At 32.7% G+C, this 15,348-nt stretch overlaps 1 protein-coding gene across 2 annotated transcripts in view; it reads left to right on the top strand.

Moving 5' to 3' along the window:
- LOC130053445 (pancreatic triacylglycerol lipase-like) overlaps nucleotides 1-6,606 on the top strand; it is a 57,457-nt gene extending 50,851 nt beyond the window's left edge. For both annotated transcript variants that reach the window (XM_056160721.1, XM_056160723.1), the window contains exons 5-8: nucleotides 2,582-2,801; nucleotides 3,810-3,911; nucleotides 6,076-6,189; nucleotides 6,274-6,606. In XM_056160721.1, coding sequence (XP_056016696.1) covers nucleotides 2,582-2,801; nucleotides 3,810-3,911; nucleotides 6,076-6,189; nucleotides 6,274-6,512 — 675 coding nt within the window. In that variant the 3' untranslated portion in view covers nucleotides 6,513-6,606. The remainder of the gene's footprint in view (nucleotides 1-2,581; nucleotides 2,802-3,809; nucleotides 3,912-6,075; nucleotides 6,190-6,273) is intronic.
- Nucleotides 6,607-15,348: the final 8,742 nt, after the last annotated feature.

Raw genomic sequence — 15,348 nt, 5'->3', positions numbered from 1 at the left:
AATCGGCACGAAGCACGTCAGACAGCATTTGACCCAATGATAGGTTGTATTGGCAAACTAGTTCGTTATAATGACCATAGAATTTTCGAAATGCTGACTTTAAACGAGACTGTTGGAACCCCTGCACTATCAACTTGTTTGTCAGTAACCTGCTTCGATTTAAAAACTTACCATACGCAGAGCAAACTGTTGCGTAACGAATCAGTTGAGAGATATAAACACCATATGGAGGTGATAACGGAATATTACTACATAAATAGGGAAAGTTGACGATGGAGAATTGAAATAATCCCGTTTTTCATACAGTTGAGTTGTCAGTTTGCCGTTGATATCTACTTTCAATAAAATATGAAAGTATGAAGGAGAACTGGATGACTCTGTGGTGTCCTTTATTTGAAGTTCACTGGAATATATTAAATCGACATATGAATGAACATTAATCGTCAAATACCTATGTGGTTTAAATAAAAATATACATAATAAGAACTGTGTACCTTGATAAAGTCTTGTTATCTGCATAATGTATGTACTATATTGAATTCTTATTGATGAAAATTTATATTTGAGCCTAAAATTGTTTTGGGTCCTTCATCATATTTGGGCACCTGTCAAAATGGCTGTGATAGTGAGTGTGCAGAAGGTTTTACAATTTCAGTAACTTGAAGTTATTGTGGAACTCAATTTACGAATTGGGGTAAGACATTCCACTTAAAAATTATATTTAATGTTCCACATTCTAATTGCTTCTTGCAATGCACAAACATTCTGTTTAGTGGTACAATGTAATGAAGATTGTGCGAATATATTAGAATACAGAATAGAATTTTCAATCACGTGATTGATTGGTTGGATTTTTTCTCACGGCGACCTTAGATACCCTATATTTAGAGTTATACACCTTAACTCTTTAGTCATAGTAAATCCGAATCGAAGGAATATAACACGGCCTATGTTCCGAATGAATCATTTATAGTCAGTTATGTATTTGTTACATACATGTTCTGCAGTCTCCAGTTCAGATGACCTTGCCTAAAATTTTGTTGTTGGTGGCCCAGATAAGGAAAGTCTACTGTGTTCATGATTCAATTACATAACTTTTACATTTAAAGTTTCTTTTCCAACAAGTTCGAGATTAAACAAATGCCTCAATCATCTATTTTGTTGCTTATGAAAATGTGAAAAGGCCTTCCCTTATCTGTTTTTGCGAAAATTGGCCTCTCTGAACCAGAGAATTGATTTTATGTGTTCTAATGAATTTTCAATCAAATTCCTTAATGGTTAGCGATGATAAATTCAAACACCTGCACATAACTGACTGATAACTTTGCCCACATTTTGTTATTCTAACCCGGGACTTTATCTTCTGTCTCTGTATTAAGCACCGAATTTGAATAGGTTTTTAATATGATTTAAATGCTACATTCATAGAATAGATTGGTGTGAAATCATTAAACTAGGTGTAATGTTTTAGTGTGACACCATTTATAAAGTTACGCTGTGGCACATATTACCGTCTTACATACAGGAACAGTCCTCTGCTAAACAGTTCCAACAAATTCATATAAGACAACCAACGTACCTTCCAATTTAAAACATGAAACATCGAACATTTTATCCGATTTGCATGTAGAACATAAATTCATATGCAATGATTTTGTGTTCAGAAAAGCGTCTTCTGGTAATTCTATTTTGGAAATGCATAGGAGATTTGCCATATTTTTTTAAAAAGTTCCTTTTTGACATCTTGATCAAAATGCAGAGAGAAATTACCCTACCAATTGACCGACTTCACAATTTCTAAAATAAGAGTCACAGTACAGTATTGTTAAAATGAACCATATCTTATGTCCCGTAATGGGTCTATCCGTCTGTTTCTCTGTCCGCAAAAACTATATCCGTGGTCATCATTTTTTAATGGATCCTGATAGTGCTCTCATATTTTGAAAAAACCTTTTGTTTAGTAGCAAATTATTGTTAACCTCTTGACCTTGGCGTTTGACCTACTTTTGAAAAATTTACCTTAGTCATAACATTTGAATGGTAAGTGATAGGGTTTTCATATATTTCATATGGGTACGATAATTATTTTTGCTGTCATATGCGGACATCAGTGTTTCACAAATACATTTTGTTCCCATTTCAGTTGAGAAGATAAGTGACGAATACATTTTCAGATTTATGATACTCACAAACTCAGCCGTGTATATGCTTGTTTTAATATATGCAAACTAAATGTCCTTTTAGTATCAAAATTCTACCGTTGAATTTTCGTTGACTCTAACATAATATGAAGTTTGGGGATTAAAAGGTCAAGCCAATAATCAGTAATGTTTTTAACGCTTTCATATTTTTTTTATTCAATTGTAAGTTTGCAAGCAAGCACTTTTCAGTTTTTCGATATACCAATCCCGAAAAATTTCGGGGGGTTGAATTTTGGAGATACTAAGCTGCGTTTGTTATATGATTTTAAAATGAACCTTTTTTATTTCAATTTTGATCCCGGCCAGTCTTTAACATATGTTAGCATCATTAGCCATAAAGAAAAAAAAAACAACAGATGATAAAGATCGATTATTTTCAGAGGAAACACAATGTTTTGCTGATTGACTGGGCTTTGGGAGCGGGAGTGAACTACGCTCAATCCGCCTCTAACGTTCAAACAGTCGGGGCTTACGTCTATAGATTTCTGGAAAAGAATAAGATTTCGTTGGACAAGGTTCATATCATCGGTCAAGGCTTGGGAGCACACGCTGCTGCTGAGGCAGGGAAACATTCCAAGGGAAAGATCGGCCGTATTACCGGTAGGTATGAAAGTCTGGTCCTAACATCTAAGACATATGCATCATTTCTCCTTTGAATTAACTATACATCCTTTTATTTATGATCAAAATGATTTCTTATCTATATAGTTTTCAACCTTGTTAGCTTTAGAAGAGGATTCGAAGAGGAAATCAAAGTATACATAGTTGCAAAAAAATTGCGTTCACCTCTGAAATATAGATAAAACATGTCTTTGCAATGACGGAATATAATGCATCACTTTAATCCGAAATTTCAAGCCTTTGTTTTCACTATTACTCAAGCTTTAACAATTCACTATACCCCATACCTTTTCTCAGTAGTGGTAAGGATCATTTGGTTTGTTGAAAGTGTTACCTTCACAAACACAAAACAAAGTGTTACCTTCACAAACACAAAACGAAGTGTTACCTTCACAAATACAAAACCAAGTGTTACCTTCACAAACACAAAGTGTTACCTTCACAAACACAAAGCAAAGTGTTACCTTTACAAATACAAAACAACGTGTTCCCTTCACAAACACAAAACAAAGTGTTACCTTCACAAATACAAAACGAAGTGTTACCTTCACAAACACAAAGCAAAGTGTTACCTTCACAAACACAATACAACGTGTTCCCTTCACAAATACAAAACGAAGTGTTACCTTCACAAATACAAAACGAAGTGTTACCTTCACAAACACAAAGTGTTACCTTCACAAACACAAAACAATTATACGTGTTACCTTCACAAACACAAAACAACGTGTTACCTCCACAAACACAAAACGAAGTGTTACCTCCACAAACACAAAGTGAACTATTACGTTCACAAACACAAAACAAACTATTTGCCCAGTGTAAATTGTGAATGTTACGTTTTATAGGTAAGCTCAGATTACTTCAGTAAATTACTAACTACATCATAAATATATTGTCCAAATTTATAACAAATTAACCGAATTTTATTGTTAACATACTTTTATGAAATTCAATCAATATTAAATGTTTGGTTTTTTATTTCAGGTCTAGACCCAGCCAGTCCGTTATTTGAAACTTCAAAGTTTGCAATCAACAAAGAAAGCGCCCAATTTGTAGACATCATTCACACGGATGCGCGACCGTTTGGTGAGAACATAATGCTCTTTCATTTCCTAGTTGACTTGCGTGAATATGGCAGAAATATTAAACGTTTTAAAATTTTTGCTGATCTACAGAAAACCTTTGGATACGATTGTTCTTTGGTTTTATAAATTGAATATCAATGACTTATCAAATATAAAACTCACAGAAAATTAGACCATATACTAGTGTTTCCGAATATCCTTAAAAGTGGTCGTTAATTTATCATCAAATATTGTATAAATAATGTACTTCGTTTTCTGATATAGTATATTAAATGATTAATGCTACTTGGTTATGTGCACTGAATTTAAACTTTGTGTTATATGATTACATGATTTCTTTGGACTAAACGTTTTCTAAAACAATTTTGTTTCTTAGTAATATATTTGCCTATGATTGGTTTAAATTGACATTATTTCTACTTTACAAAAAATCCTGTTTTCTTCTGGGAAAAAGTCCCTCTGACGCTCTTTTGGTGTATGTTGTATTTGTCTCATCTCAGCACATGCGCATTAGATAATTCTAGACACGTTTATCAGATACATCAGTAGAGTATCTAATTTCAAATCAATTTCAATTAGTAAATGATCAGTGACATCACGAAATGCAATTAATTTCATATCAATGTCAATTAAGAAATAAACATAACATGCATACATGATCATTGGACACTCCAAGAGAAATACAAACATTTGTAATTCTATCAAAGCACAAATTCATCGAAAATAAGTTCTTACATTGAATACCTTACAAATTCCCTTTAATTAGTGTCATGTAGATCATGTATGACTGCGAATAACTCCGTTTACCTGATCAGGATATAGGGCTCACGGCGGGTGTGACCGGTTAAAAGGGGATGCTTACTCCTCCTAGGCACCTGATCCCACCTCTGGTGTGTCCAGGGGTCCGTGTTTGCCCAACTATCTATTTTGTATTGCTTATAGGAGTTATGAGATTGATCACTGTTCGTTATCTTCACCTTGCATATCGTTATACCAGAAGTATGAATAAAAACAAATAAAATATAACAATAGATTACAAAGATAACAAAGTTAATAAGATTGTGCAAAATGATTTTATTTACGGAAATAGACCCACTAGGTATTCTAAAGCAGGATTTTCCAACAGATATCATAATGACATGTTCTTAAATTACGCAGTGATTTAAAAGGCAAAACATCGGAAGCCCATTAAAATTTGATAATTGATATATTTTATGAGATAATTTTTCATTGAGGCATAATGCTAAAAGGAAAGCTTGTAACTTTCTTTCATAAGGTCCAGTTTTGTTTTTTCAAATGTTACTGACTTTTTTTCAAAAACGGATATTTGTATCCATCATGGAAACTAAAGAAAATTCCCGATTACTACTGTATTAAATACCCCTGAAATGCAACATCCTTGTTTTTTGTTTTGTTTTGTTTTTTGCATAAGGTTTACGTCTGTCAGAAACAAAAGCAGTAAAATAACGGCCATGTTTTGGACCTTCGAGAGTAGTCACATCTTATTACAAACTGAACACAGTCAAAGCATGTCTTTATCTTTTATCATTTGTAAAGAAATCAGGAATCAGAGCTCTAGAGGCATGCCAATTGGCAGGTATATCATGCAATCATATTCATTGAAGAAAATTCAAAAATTATTTTATAGAATTAAAATTACATTATTTCTCGAAATGCGCATCTGGTACATCAAATTTGGTACCGTATAAGTTTTACATTATGAACCCTGGGTCGAGGCCTTTGCTGGTGGACTGTTAGTCCCCGAGGGTCTCTGCAGCCCAGTAGCTAAATACTTCGTTACTAACTTGAAAATACGGATGTATATTTAATTGCTGTGATAAAATTTAGAAATTCATTTAAAAATTAAGGATTATCTCCCTCATGCATAGCTCTTATCCTTGGACGAATTTGGCTCCAGTTTATGGCACTCTAGTTTTCCTTTTAGATCCTAGAAGTTTATTGTTATTTCGATTTTCCAAAATTTCGGCTTGAGCATCACTGAAGACATTATTTGTCGAAATGCACATCTGGTACATCAAACTTGGTACCGTATAAGTGTTACATCACATTAATATTAATAAATATGGTCCTATCATGAGTGTGAAGTATAAATACATGTAGATGTCTACTTGATATGATAAGATGTAAACCTCCATTTCATTTAGGTTATGGAATGAAGAAAAGATGCGGCCATCTTGATATCTACGTCAATGGTGGAAGAAGACAACCAGGATGTACCTATAACCCGAAAAACCCTGTTAAGATCCATACTCTAAAAAGTAAGAAAGTTCTATATTTCTAAACATCTGATAACAATTGAACAGTCTTTATCTTATTTCATGATAATGTTTCATTCATTCTAGAGGCAACATTCCACAAAGCCTGTGGACATTTGAAAGCTGTAGGATATTACGTGGAGTCGATCTCGGACAAGTGTAAACTCCGAGCCTGTGAATGCACATATATGAAATTTCTTGCGTCTAAATGTACTCCTAACAAGTGTGTCTTCTGGGGTTATGATGCTAAAAAAGGATCTGAAGGAATGTACTACGGCGTTACCGCCACCGCCTACCCGTACTGTCGAACAAACGGTTCCGAGTAGATCCATCAGTATGAAGATCTATAGACCAGACCCATGAAATATTTCCTTAAATCGATGTTTTTTTTTGTTTCTTTAATGAACTATATGCATCAGGCGTTTTCTTTAATGTTTTATTTACTAAGAACGCCATTTTTGCTGCTTCTGTGAACCTGGCAAATTGGTAGTTTTCTTTTTGTGGATTGTACAAAACTATCCCGTAGAAAGGGTTAAGGAAATCTCATACTCCTATAAAAATTACCAAAGAGTTGGACCGGCATAAACTCCTGGACACACTAGAAGTGGATTCAGGTGCCTAGGAGGAGTAAATATGCCTTGTTGATCCGCGTGAACCCTCTCTGTTGATCAGGTGAACGGAGTAATCCGTAGTTAAAATATGTGTGTAAAGAGCCAGTTCATTTGAAACACTTCACACAGCATTCGATCATATGACAGCTTGTATTTGCAATTACCATCATAATAACGAACATAACATTTGCGAAACACTTACTTAAAATAAAACAGTTGAACCCTACCTAACATAAAATTACGTATAAGTATCCATCATCAACTTATCATTTTCATCCCATGGGTTTATGCAGCAATATTCCATTATCACCAGCATATTGTGGTTCGATACACGAGAAATATGCAGCTCAGTTAAGGCTTCCCGAGAAAAATCCCAGTACTTAGTGATGCATATATGTACCTGTGCACTTCGCACCATTTGACATCACAATGGAAAAGTACGTCACGACGTATAGGTTCTTGTAATTGTATCGTGGGGAAAATAGCAATTGGTGTCAGACAGAATTTTGCTCTATGAAAGGTATTTGTTACTAAAATCGTTAAACGACCATAACATTTACAACATAATAACTTTAAAAGATACTGTTGAAACCATTGTAAAGGCAACTTATTTGTCAATAGCACGCCTCGATATAAAAACTGATCATATGCAGAACAAACTTTTGCATATCGAATCAGTTCATATAATAGAAAATTGGTGCATAATATGAGAAGTTGATGATGGAGATATTATCGCAATTTGTTTGTAAAATTGAAGGATTTAAATAACTTTTAATCTGTACTAGATATGTATGTATATTCCCAAGTGAGCTAATAGTCGTAGAACTTAATTCAGTCTGTTTTCCAGGTGATGAGATCTAGGTTTTCTTAGTCCTTGTAGTACTGGCTATTTTTCGTGCTTACAAGTGTTCACTCAGTGAATCAATGAAAAAGTTTATAATGTTGTTTCAGGTGAAAAACACTTTAAATACACATAACACACATGTAATCGAAGATAATCGCTTCCAACAAATATTCATGGGAAAAAAGGGACACGTATACCATAAATATTGAAAACTTGTAACGCCCCTGTCCTGAGCACTCAAACAAGGCCGTTGAGTTTGATCGCTATATTAGAATATCTGCTTGCGAATAGTTAGGCCCCTCTTTACATACTGATTTTGACTACGGATTGTTTCGTTTACCTGCTAAAGATATATGGCTCACTGCAGGTGTGACCCCTCCTAGAAGCTTGATCCCACCTCTAATATGTGCAGGGATCCGTGTTTGTACTCCTCTTAATGCTGTATTCTTTATGGGAATCATGAGCTTGGTAACTATTCGTTATCTTCACATATTCAATAAAGGTAAATATTCATTGTTATATAATAGATGAAATCTGGTAATTGATAACAAGTCTATTTTTTATATTTGGAAGAATCATTCGCTCTTCATAATAAACAATAAGAATGAATATGTGTACATATGAATAATTTTATTTCATATTGTAATAACGTATATTTTACCCCGATTTGTAATTTTGAAATTACAATTTTTTTTTTAAAGAATATCTTTTTTAAAAAGGATCTTCCTATATACTTCAAGGGGAAATAAATCAAGTGATGATCAAAATTCTGTAAACTCCTGGGGTGGATTAGGCTTATTTCATAAACCCTACAAAATGATAGTTTTATTATAAGAATTGCCCACTTTTTTATTATATATGAAATATGATCGTTATGCATTTCGCAAATCCAGAGATCCGTGCGTGTCCTACACTTAATTTTGTATTCTTTACAGGAGTTATGAGATTGATCACTATATGTTATCTTCACATTTTTATACATTGATTACCTTAAAGGAAATGTTGAAAATCGTTTAACGTCTACTTACTTTTCAGTAGCCTGCTTCGGTTTAGAAAATTATTGTACACAGACCGTGTTATCGCCTATCAAATGAATTGAGAAGCATAAACACCATATGCAGGTGCATCTTCGCAAGCCAAATATCCGATTCGCTTACTCTCAATTCGAGGAGACTAAGCGAATCAGACACTTGGCTTGCGAAGATGTATACAGGTGATAAAGGATAATTGCTACATGAATATGAGAAGTTGACGATGATAAGCTAAAGACATCACATTTGTCATGAAGGTGAATTTCAAGTTCGCCATCGACGTTTATATTCAATGAAACATCCTACTCTGAAATAGATGTGGAATACTTTATGCAGATGTGTTTTCAGTTCATTGAGCATATATTAAGTCGACATATGAATGAAAGGGGTGCAGTGTTGTTGATAAACAAAACATCGGCCATGTATCTAAATGTTGGATTGCATGTGACTGCAAACAAATTTCATCTCCTGTAAAGGGATTTGAATAATTCTGTTTAATAAGAAGATGAAAACAAGTCAGCCAATAATGGCGCACAATATGTACCCATGGCAGGGGCCAATTTTCGTAGGTTGTCTATATTTTGCAGTTTCGTGGTATGTAATTTCATGTATATAGTCCCTGCATAATGACATCATATAATTTGAGTATTTCGTTGCGAAATCCACAAAAATTGGTCCTCTATGAAATTTAATGATTCCACAACATTTCAATTTTTTTCAATATTTCTAGCTCACTAAACACAGATACATGTAGATAGATGGTATAAAACGTTAATGATCTATACCGTCTGAATGAATATGACATTCTTTTCCAGTCACAAATACCGTCAAAATTCCTAGTACGGCGTTCGCAACCGGCAACCATTTTCAAACATCTGAAAAGGAGCGAAATGGTTCACACAAAATGGCCGTCGATTGTGAAGTGCAGCTGAGGAAAGGGATGATTTTTTCCATTTCAAGTATTCGACACATCCATTTTTAAACTCCGGTTAGTTTCCCAATTTCAAAATGTTATTAGATGGTGATAGAATGTAATTGTCTACTTCATTGCAAATGTTGCCGTATACAAAACGATCAAGTCTTCAGAGGGTCCACGTTCATTTCTACTCAAGTTAATCGTTCAAACATTTAAATTGATTACCTAATATCGCAAGAAGTACTTGATCATTTCATGATATTTGTCGAACATCTAGATTAATTATATGAACGTCGAGAGATATTCAATACAATGTAATGGTATTGATTACTTTTTTGTAATGGCTGAAATTTAGTATCCTATAAGGGTTGCAAGTTTTTCTCTTTTATATCAAGGATACCCAGACGTTTAGATATTTCTAATTAATACTCAGATGACCTATAAAGGACAGCAAAGAGTTTGCATCCCCTCGTGACTAGTCACACCCGCCGTTATTAGCATATTCTGATTAGGTATACAGAGTAATCTATATAAATACCATATGCAAGTGATAATGGAATATTGCTACACAAATATGGGAAGTTGACGGTGGAGAAGATGAAATCATCCCGTTTGTCATAAAGTTGTGTTGTTACGAGTAGTTTTCTGTTGGCATTTATGTTCAATAAAATATTCATATATAAAGCAAACATGTTTCTTAAAATACAAATACTCCCCGAAACTGACCATATTCATGAATGATATTATAATGTGTTATATTAACATTATCACTATTTTGAAATTTGTCGAGAATCAACAACGGGATTGTAAAAGTCACAATTTTGGTGCATCCCTTGTTGCTTTTCCTAATTATACATTAAGTTTTTAGTCTAGTCAATCTAGCAAATCACCTCAAAGTAATTGCAACAGAAACAAACTCGACGGAATTTAATAAACAAAAGTGTGATTAACAACATACAAAAAATCGGACAAAATCGGACAATGGAAAATATTTAAAATTTAGACTTAAATGTTTTAGTAAACCATCGATATTTTGTGGTGTTTACGGCACGCCGTACACGTAAAGGGGAGTGACTTAACTGTGACAGTCATCGGAATAAAGTTATACACGACGATCTAAAGTGCATGTAATAAAAAAACGCGATTAAACAGCTTAACAGTTGTATTAAAAAGGTGATTTTAAGACCTTCTATATACATACAATATTGCTCAGCATCTCATATTCTTTGAGGGCTTCCATTCCCGGGGAACTTTCGCGAATAAAGCTTCAAAATATTTTGTTTGACCCTCTACTGAATTAATTTTAATTATAAAACACAATATTTACTTTAGAAGTTATGAATAATCAATTATAAATGAAATCTTAAGAGCCATTCTCTGTAAGCATCAAAATTTTTATTATAGGGGTGGAAAGGTATCCTCACCGATTTTGCTGAAATTTGGCATATAGTGATTATTTGATACCCTTTCATAGAATTTGGTACCAAAATTCGAAATTGAGGTACCGTTGCCATGGTAACAAGAACACTGTGAAAACAGCTCCCAAGATGCTTAAAAATGCTCGATTTTGGCCTATTTTTGATTAAAGATAAACAAATTAATTTTAGTGATGTACAAATTTCTCTATTGCTTGTTTAAAGATTAGGTTCAGCATAATAAATTCTTAATAAAACATCAATAAATCAATATTGGATTACCTATTGTTCCTGGGGTTGAAAAATCAATGTTTTAGCATTTTGACTATTTTTGAAAAAAATCATTTTAAAGCCATTTTATGACATCATTTACAAGAAAACGCAACAACACACATCAATGAAAGTTATATATGATTTAATTCATCCCATTATGTGTAAAATATAAAAAAAACGACAAATGTCTTATTTTGCTAGATAAAATTATATAGCTTGAAAAATTGGTTGCCATGGTAATATGAAAAATTTCATAATATGAATATATGAGTAAAATTTTAATAATTTATCAATATAACATCATTAAAATCTATTACATTTGGCATAAACAATGATAAATATCATGAATTCTCATGTTATGAAATATCTCAGTTGCCATAGCAACCATATTTCAGTATTTTATAACAAGGTTTTAATAAGTAAACTAGTATGCTAATTTGTATCAGAAAGCATTACAGCTCTGCTTATTACCATGTGATAGTGTAAACTCATTGTCATATTATATTTGAACATATATATTGATGTAAAAGTCTGCTTAAATTAGCAAAATAAATGATTAATTCTTTTGTTACCATAGCAACCATTATAAGATACATATATATGGTTCCTTTAAGTTTTGAAGAAAAGTGTTGACTATAAAACTGAATTGTGTCAGGAAGCAGAAATGTGTATGCCTATTATTAAGTGAAAGTGTTCTGTCATAATCTTAATAATTGTTATAAAGTACAAATTTCATAATTTCCATGGATTAGTCATAAGTTCGATTAGTTGGTGTAGCAAACATTTAAAAAAATCTTCAAGTCAAAAGGCATTGGTAGAAGATTATTACATTTAAAATGAAAATTAAATTTTTTTTAATGTTTTTGAATTACTTTGTATTGAATAGAATTTTTACTTTTCACAAGATAAAATTACATATTTATCTCTTGGTATTTCCTGTAAAAGCATTATATGACTCTGTTTAATCATTTGAATTTAATTATTACAAATGGGAAAATATGAAGAAAAATGTGTTACTATGGAAACGATAGGGCCAGCAACCATAATCATTGAAAACAATTTAATGTACGTGTACTTCAGTAGATTTATTCTATAATATCATAACTTTATCTTTGTATTCATAGGCTGGTTAAAATATACTAATTAAGAAGGAATTCAATTTGTAATTTAGTTGCTATAGAAACCTACTTCCGTGGAAACATTATGTTGGCGATTTAGATTTCTTTTCATTTTAAACTACAAGTATTTTACCTACTTATACTCAGTTGAGTCAATTTTGACCAGAGATAGCTAGTCCAAAAGTCCTGTTATGAAAATGTTGGTAATCTGACTGTTTTGTCTCCATGGAAACAATAAATAGGAACTGTAACAGCTACATGTAACTGTAGTATATTAATGATTGGGTATGCATTATTTTCCCAACATTTTCTTGACACTGATTTTTATAAGCTACCCACATACACATGTACTAATGATTTCTAAATTCTTTTGTGTGTCAACTAAAGCTGCAAGGTACCAGAAAGATGATGTTACTTAGGTCATAATCTACTTACACCAGTACACCACCCTTTCATTTCATTTCTTTATTTCTCGATTAATCCAACTTTAGTAGGGGAAAAACAACTGAATATGGATGGCATTTTGGCTTGTGTCGGTACTTTCTCCATAAGTACATTAGTGCACTTTTCTATTACTTTGTTGCAAATAATTTCACTCATTTCCATGAATACTAGATTCTGTGATGATGGCATTAAAAAAGATTTGCAATGCAAAATCAATGCCCATTAAAATTCCCAAAACATCCATTGTTTATAACAACACAATTTACAGGGGTGGGGGATTGCTGTTGTTAAAAACAGGTTTTGGTTTTGTATCAAAATTATAATATGGGTTTATGTGTCATACATGTAGATGAATGACTTATAAGATGCATGCATTACAAAAAATACTGCCCAAATTCCAATTCGGGGTGGGGGTGGGGTATTATTTTGTTTTTAAAAGCAAATTTTGTGTCCATCTTGGTTATATTAAAAATATGAATTTAAAGTTGTCCTGTTTCTGTCAGACTTATCCTGATTGTTTTCTATCAGACTGAAATTGTACATTTTAAATTGCAGTCTGTGAAGCTCTCAGTCAGTGCAGAAAATAAATTAAACAATCTTCAATTATATGTTGAAGCTTTATCTAAATATGAGTTTGTAAACAATGTCTAACACACTATATTTGTTTTTGCATATATATCAGTATTTTTCTGTAAACTATGGACATATACAGTTGCATTGTTCAGCTGAGTACAGTTCCTTCCATGAAAGGGGATGAGAAATTCAAAAACAGGTCATCAAATATTCTACAACAGCTTCAGCCTCTGTGATTTTCTCAGTGGACACATTCCAGCTTAACAATCTTTAAACAAGTTCCAGCCATATTTGATCCACTTAAATTTTAATGACCCACACCTGTGTTGTCATAATGATGATGCTGAGTCTTAAACATTCCTCACAGAAAATATTTCTGTCTTAATTTCATTTAGAACATCCAATCTTGAATCTGCACCCCTGACTGTCAGAGCTACAAATGTATATTAACAATAATAAATATTTCTTGCTGATTAATAAGTTTAAATAACATCAGAACTTCAAAATGAAATTAAATTGACAGATTTATGAATATTTACAAACGTTCAAGTTAATGTGATAAATTTTATTCACAAACACCTATCGGCACAGGCATTTCTCATGTACAAGATTTTGCTTGAAGTTTATATTCAACGGTGAATTGCATATGGAATTGGATAGATCTATATTTGTTTATTGTCTAGTTATTTACAAACTGAGGCAAAATGAATGATAGCAAAGTACTTACGGATCTGAATTGTTATGACAACAGCATTGAGCACATTTAATGCCACCTGTGCGTTTCTTTTTCGGCTAATCTTCTCGGAAGTTTTTGCATACAAGTTCTCCCTGTTGTAATCACGATCGCAGCGTAAATCCACTGATACATCATCATTGGAAGCTACCCATCGAGAGCAGAACGGCCTCCGACAAACACTTAAGTATCAAATGTAAAATTCTAGTTGATTTAAAGACTTAAACCAGCTCAAAATATCCAAATCACCGCTCACAAATTTCTACTTTCACTTCAGAAAAGGGACGTAACTTGTCTTGATCATGAATATACTTGGAATACGCTTTGCAGTCAAGAGTCGAGGTGATCTAGATTTCGGAAAAACTCGCATATTTTCGCAATAGTGCAAATTTTAAAATCAATTTATTTTCTTAAATGAAATATGACATCTCTAATTTTTTGATATGTTATTCTAGTAGATACGATACACATTTATCAATGTAAGAACAATCCACCAGTGGTTGTGTTTTTGCACAGTATTGAAACAATTTTCTCTCATTTTCAGTGGAATTTTGGGGTATTTGAGGGCATATATTTCATGTTAAGGTGTTGCAGCAAATTAATTTTATTTTTAAAAAATACACACAACATATCTTAATTAAATAGCAATGGAAATTAAATGAAAAATGAATATAGACATTTTTATAAAGAAAAATTCAATATTTACTGAGGAGCACGTCTTTTCACAAAATTGGATGTCTTGTTGCCATGGAAACACGAGTCAAATCCCATTTTTAAAGGTGTCATGATTAAAGGACTGAAGTATGTATACTTTGTGTAAAATTTCGTCAAAATCCGTGTCGGTCGTTTTCCACATGTTTTGATGCTTACAGAGAATGGCTGTCAATTTACAAGGGGGAATTACGGTTGTTAAAAAAAGAAAGTATGGAAAGCCATTCGGGTTAAAAGTTTCAGTTATTTTGTATCTTCATCATTTGAGCAAGCGTTTTGTATTAAAAACTTTTATAAAACTAAGTAAAGTATTTTTGCTTTTCTTTTTCAAATTCAGGTTTGGGGAGTCATTCATGGGTAATAATAATGATAATAAAACATTGATAATATAAATAATAAAAATCAATGTAAGTAAACACTTGCGCATAGTATCATGATTTGATGTAAAATCGAGTAGTTACTCTTTCTAATTAGTCTTGGGCTCACGACCTGC

This window comes from Ostrea edulis, chromosome 3 (assembly GCF_947568905.1).
Source record: "Ostrea edulis chromosome 3, xbOstEdul1.1, whole genome shotgun sequence".
Taxonomy (NCBI): Eukaryota; Metazoa; Mollusca; class Bivalvia; order Ostreida; family Ostreidae; genus Ostrea; species Ostrea edulis.
Note: the sequence above shows the minus strand (reverse complement) of the source record. Positions and strands in the feature narration are given on the sequence as shown.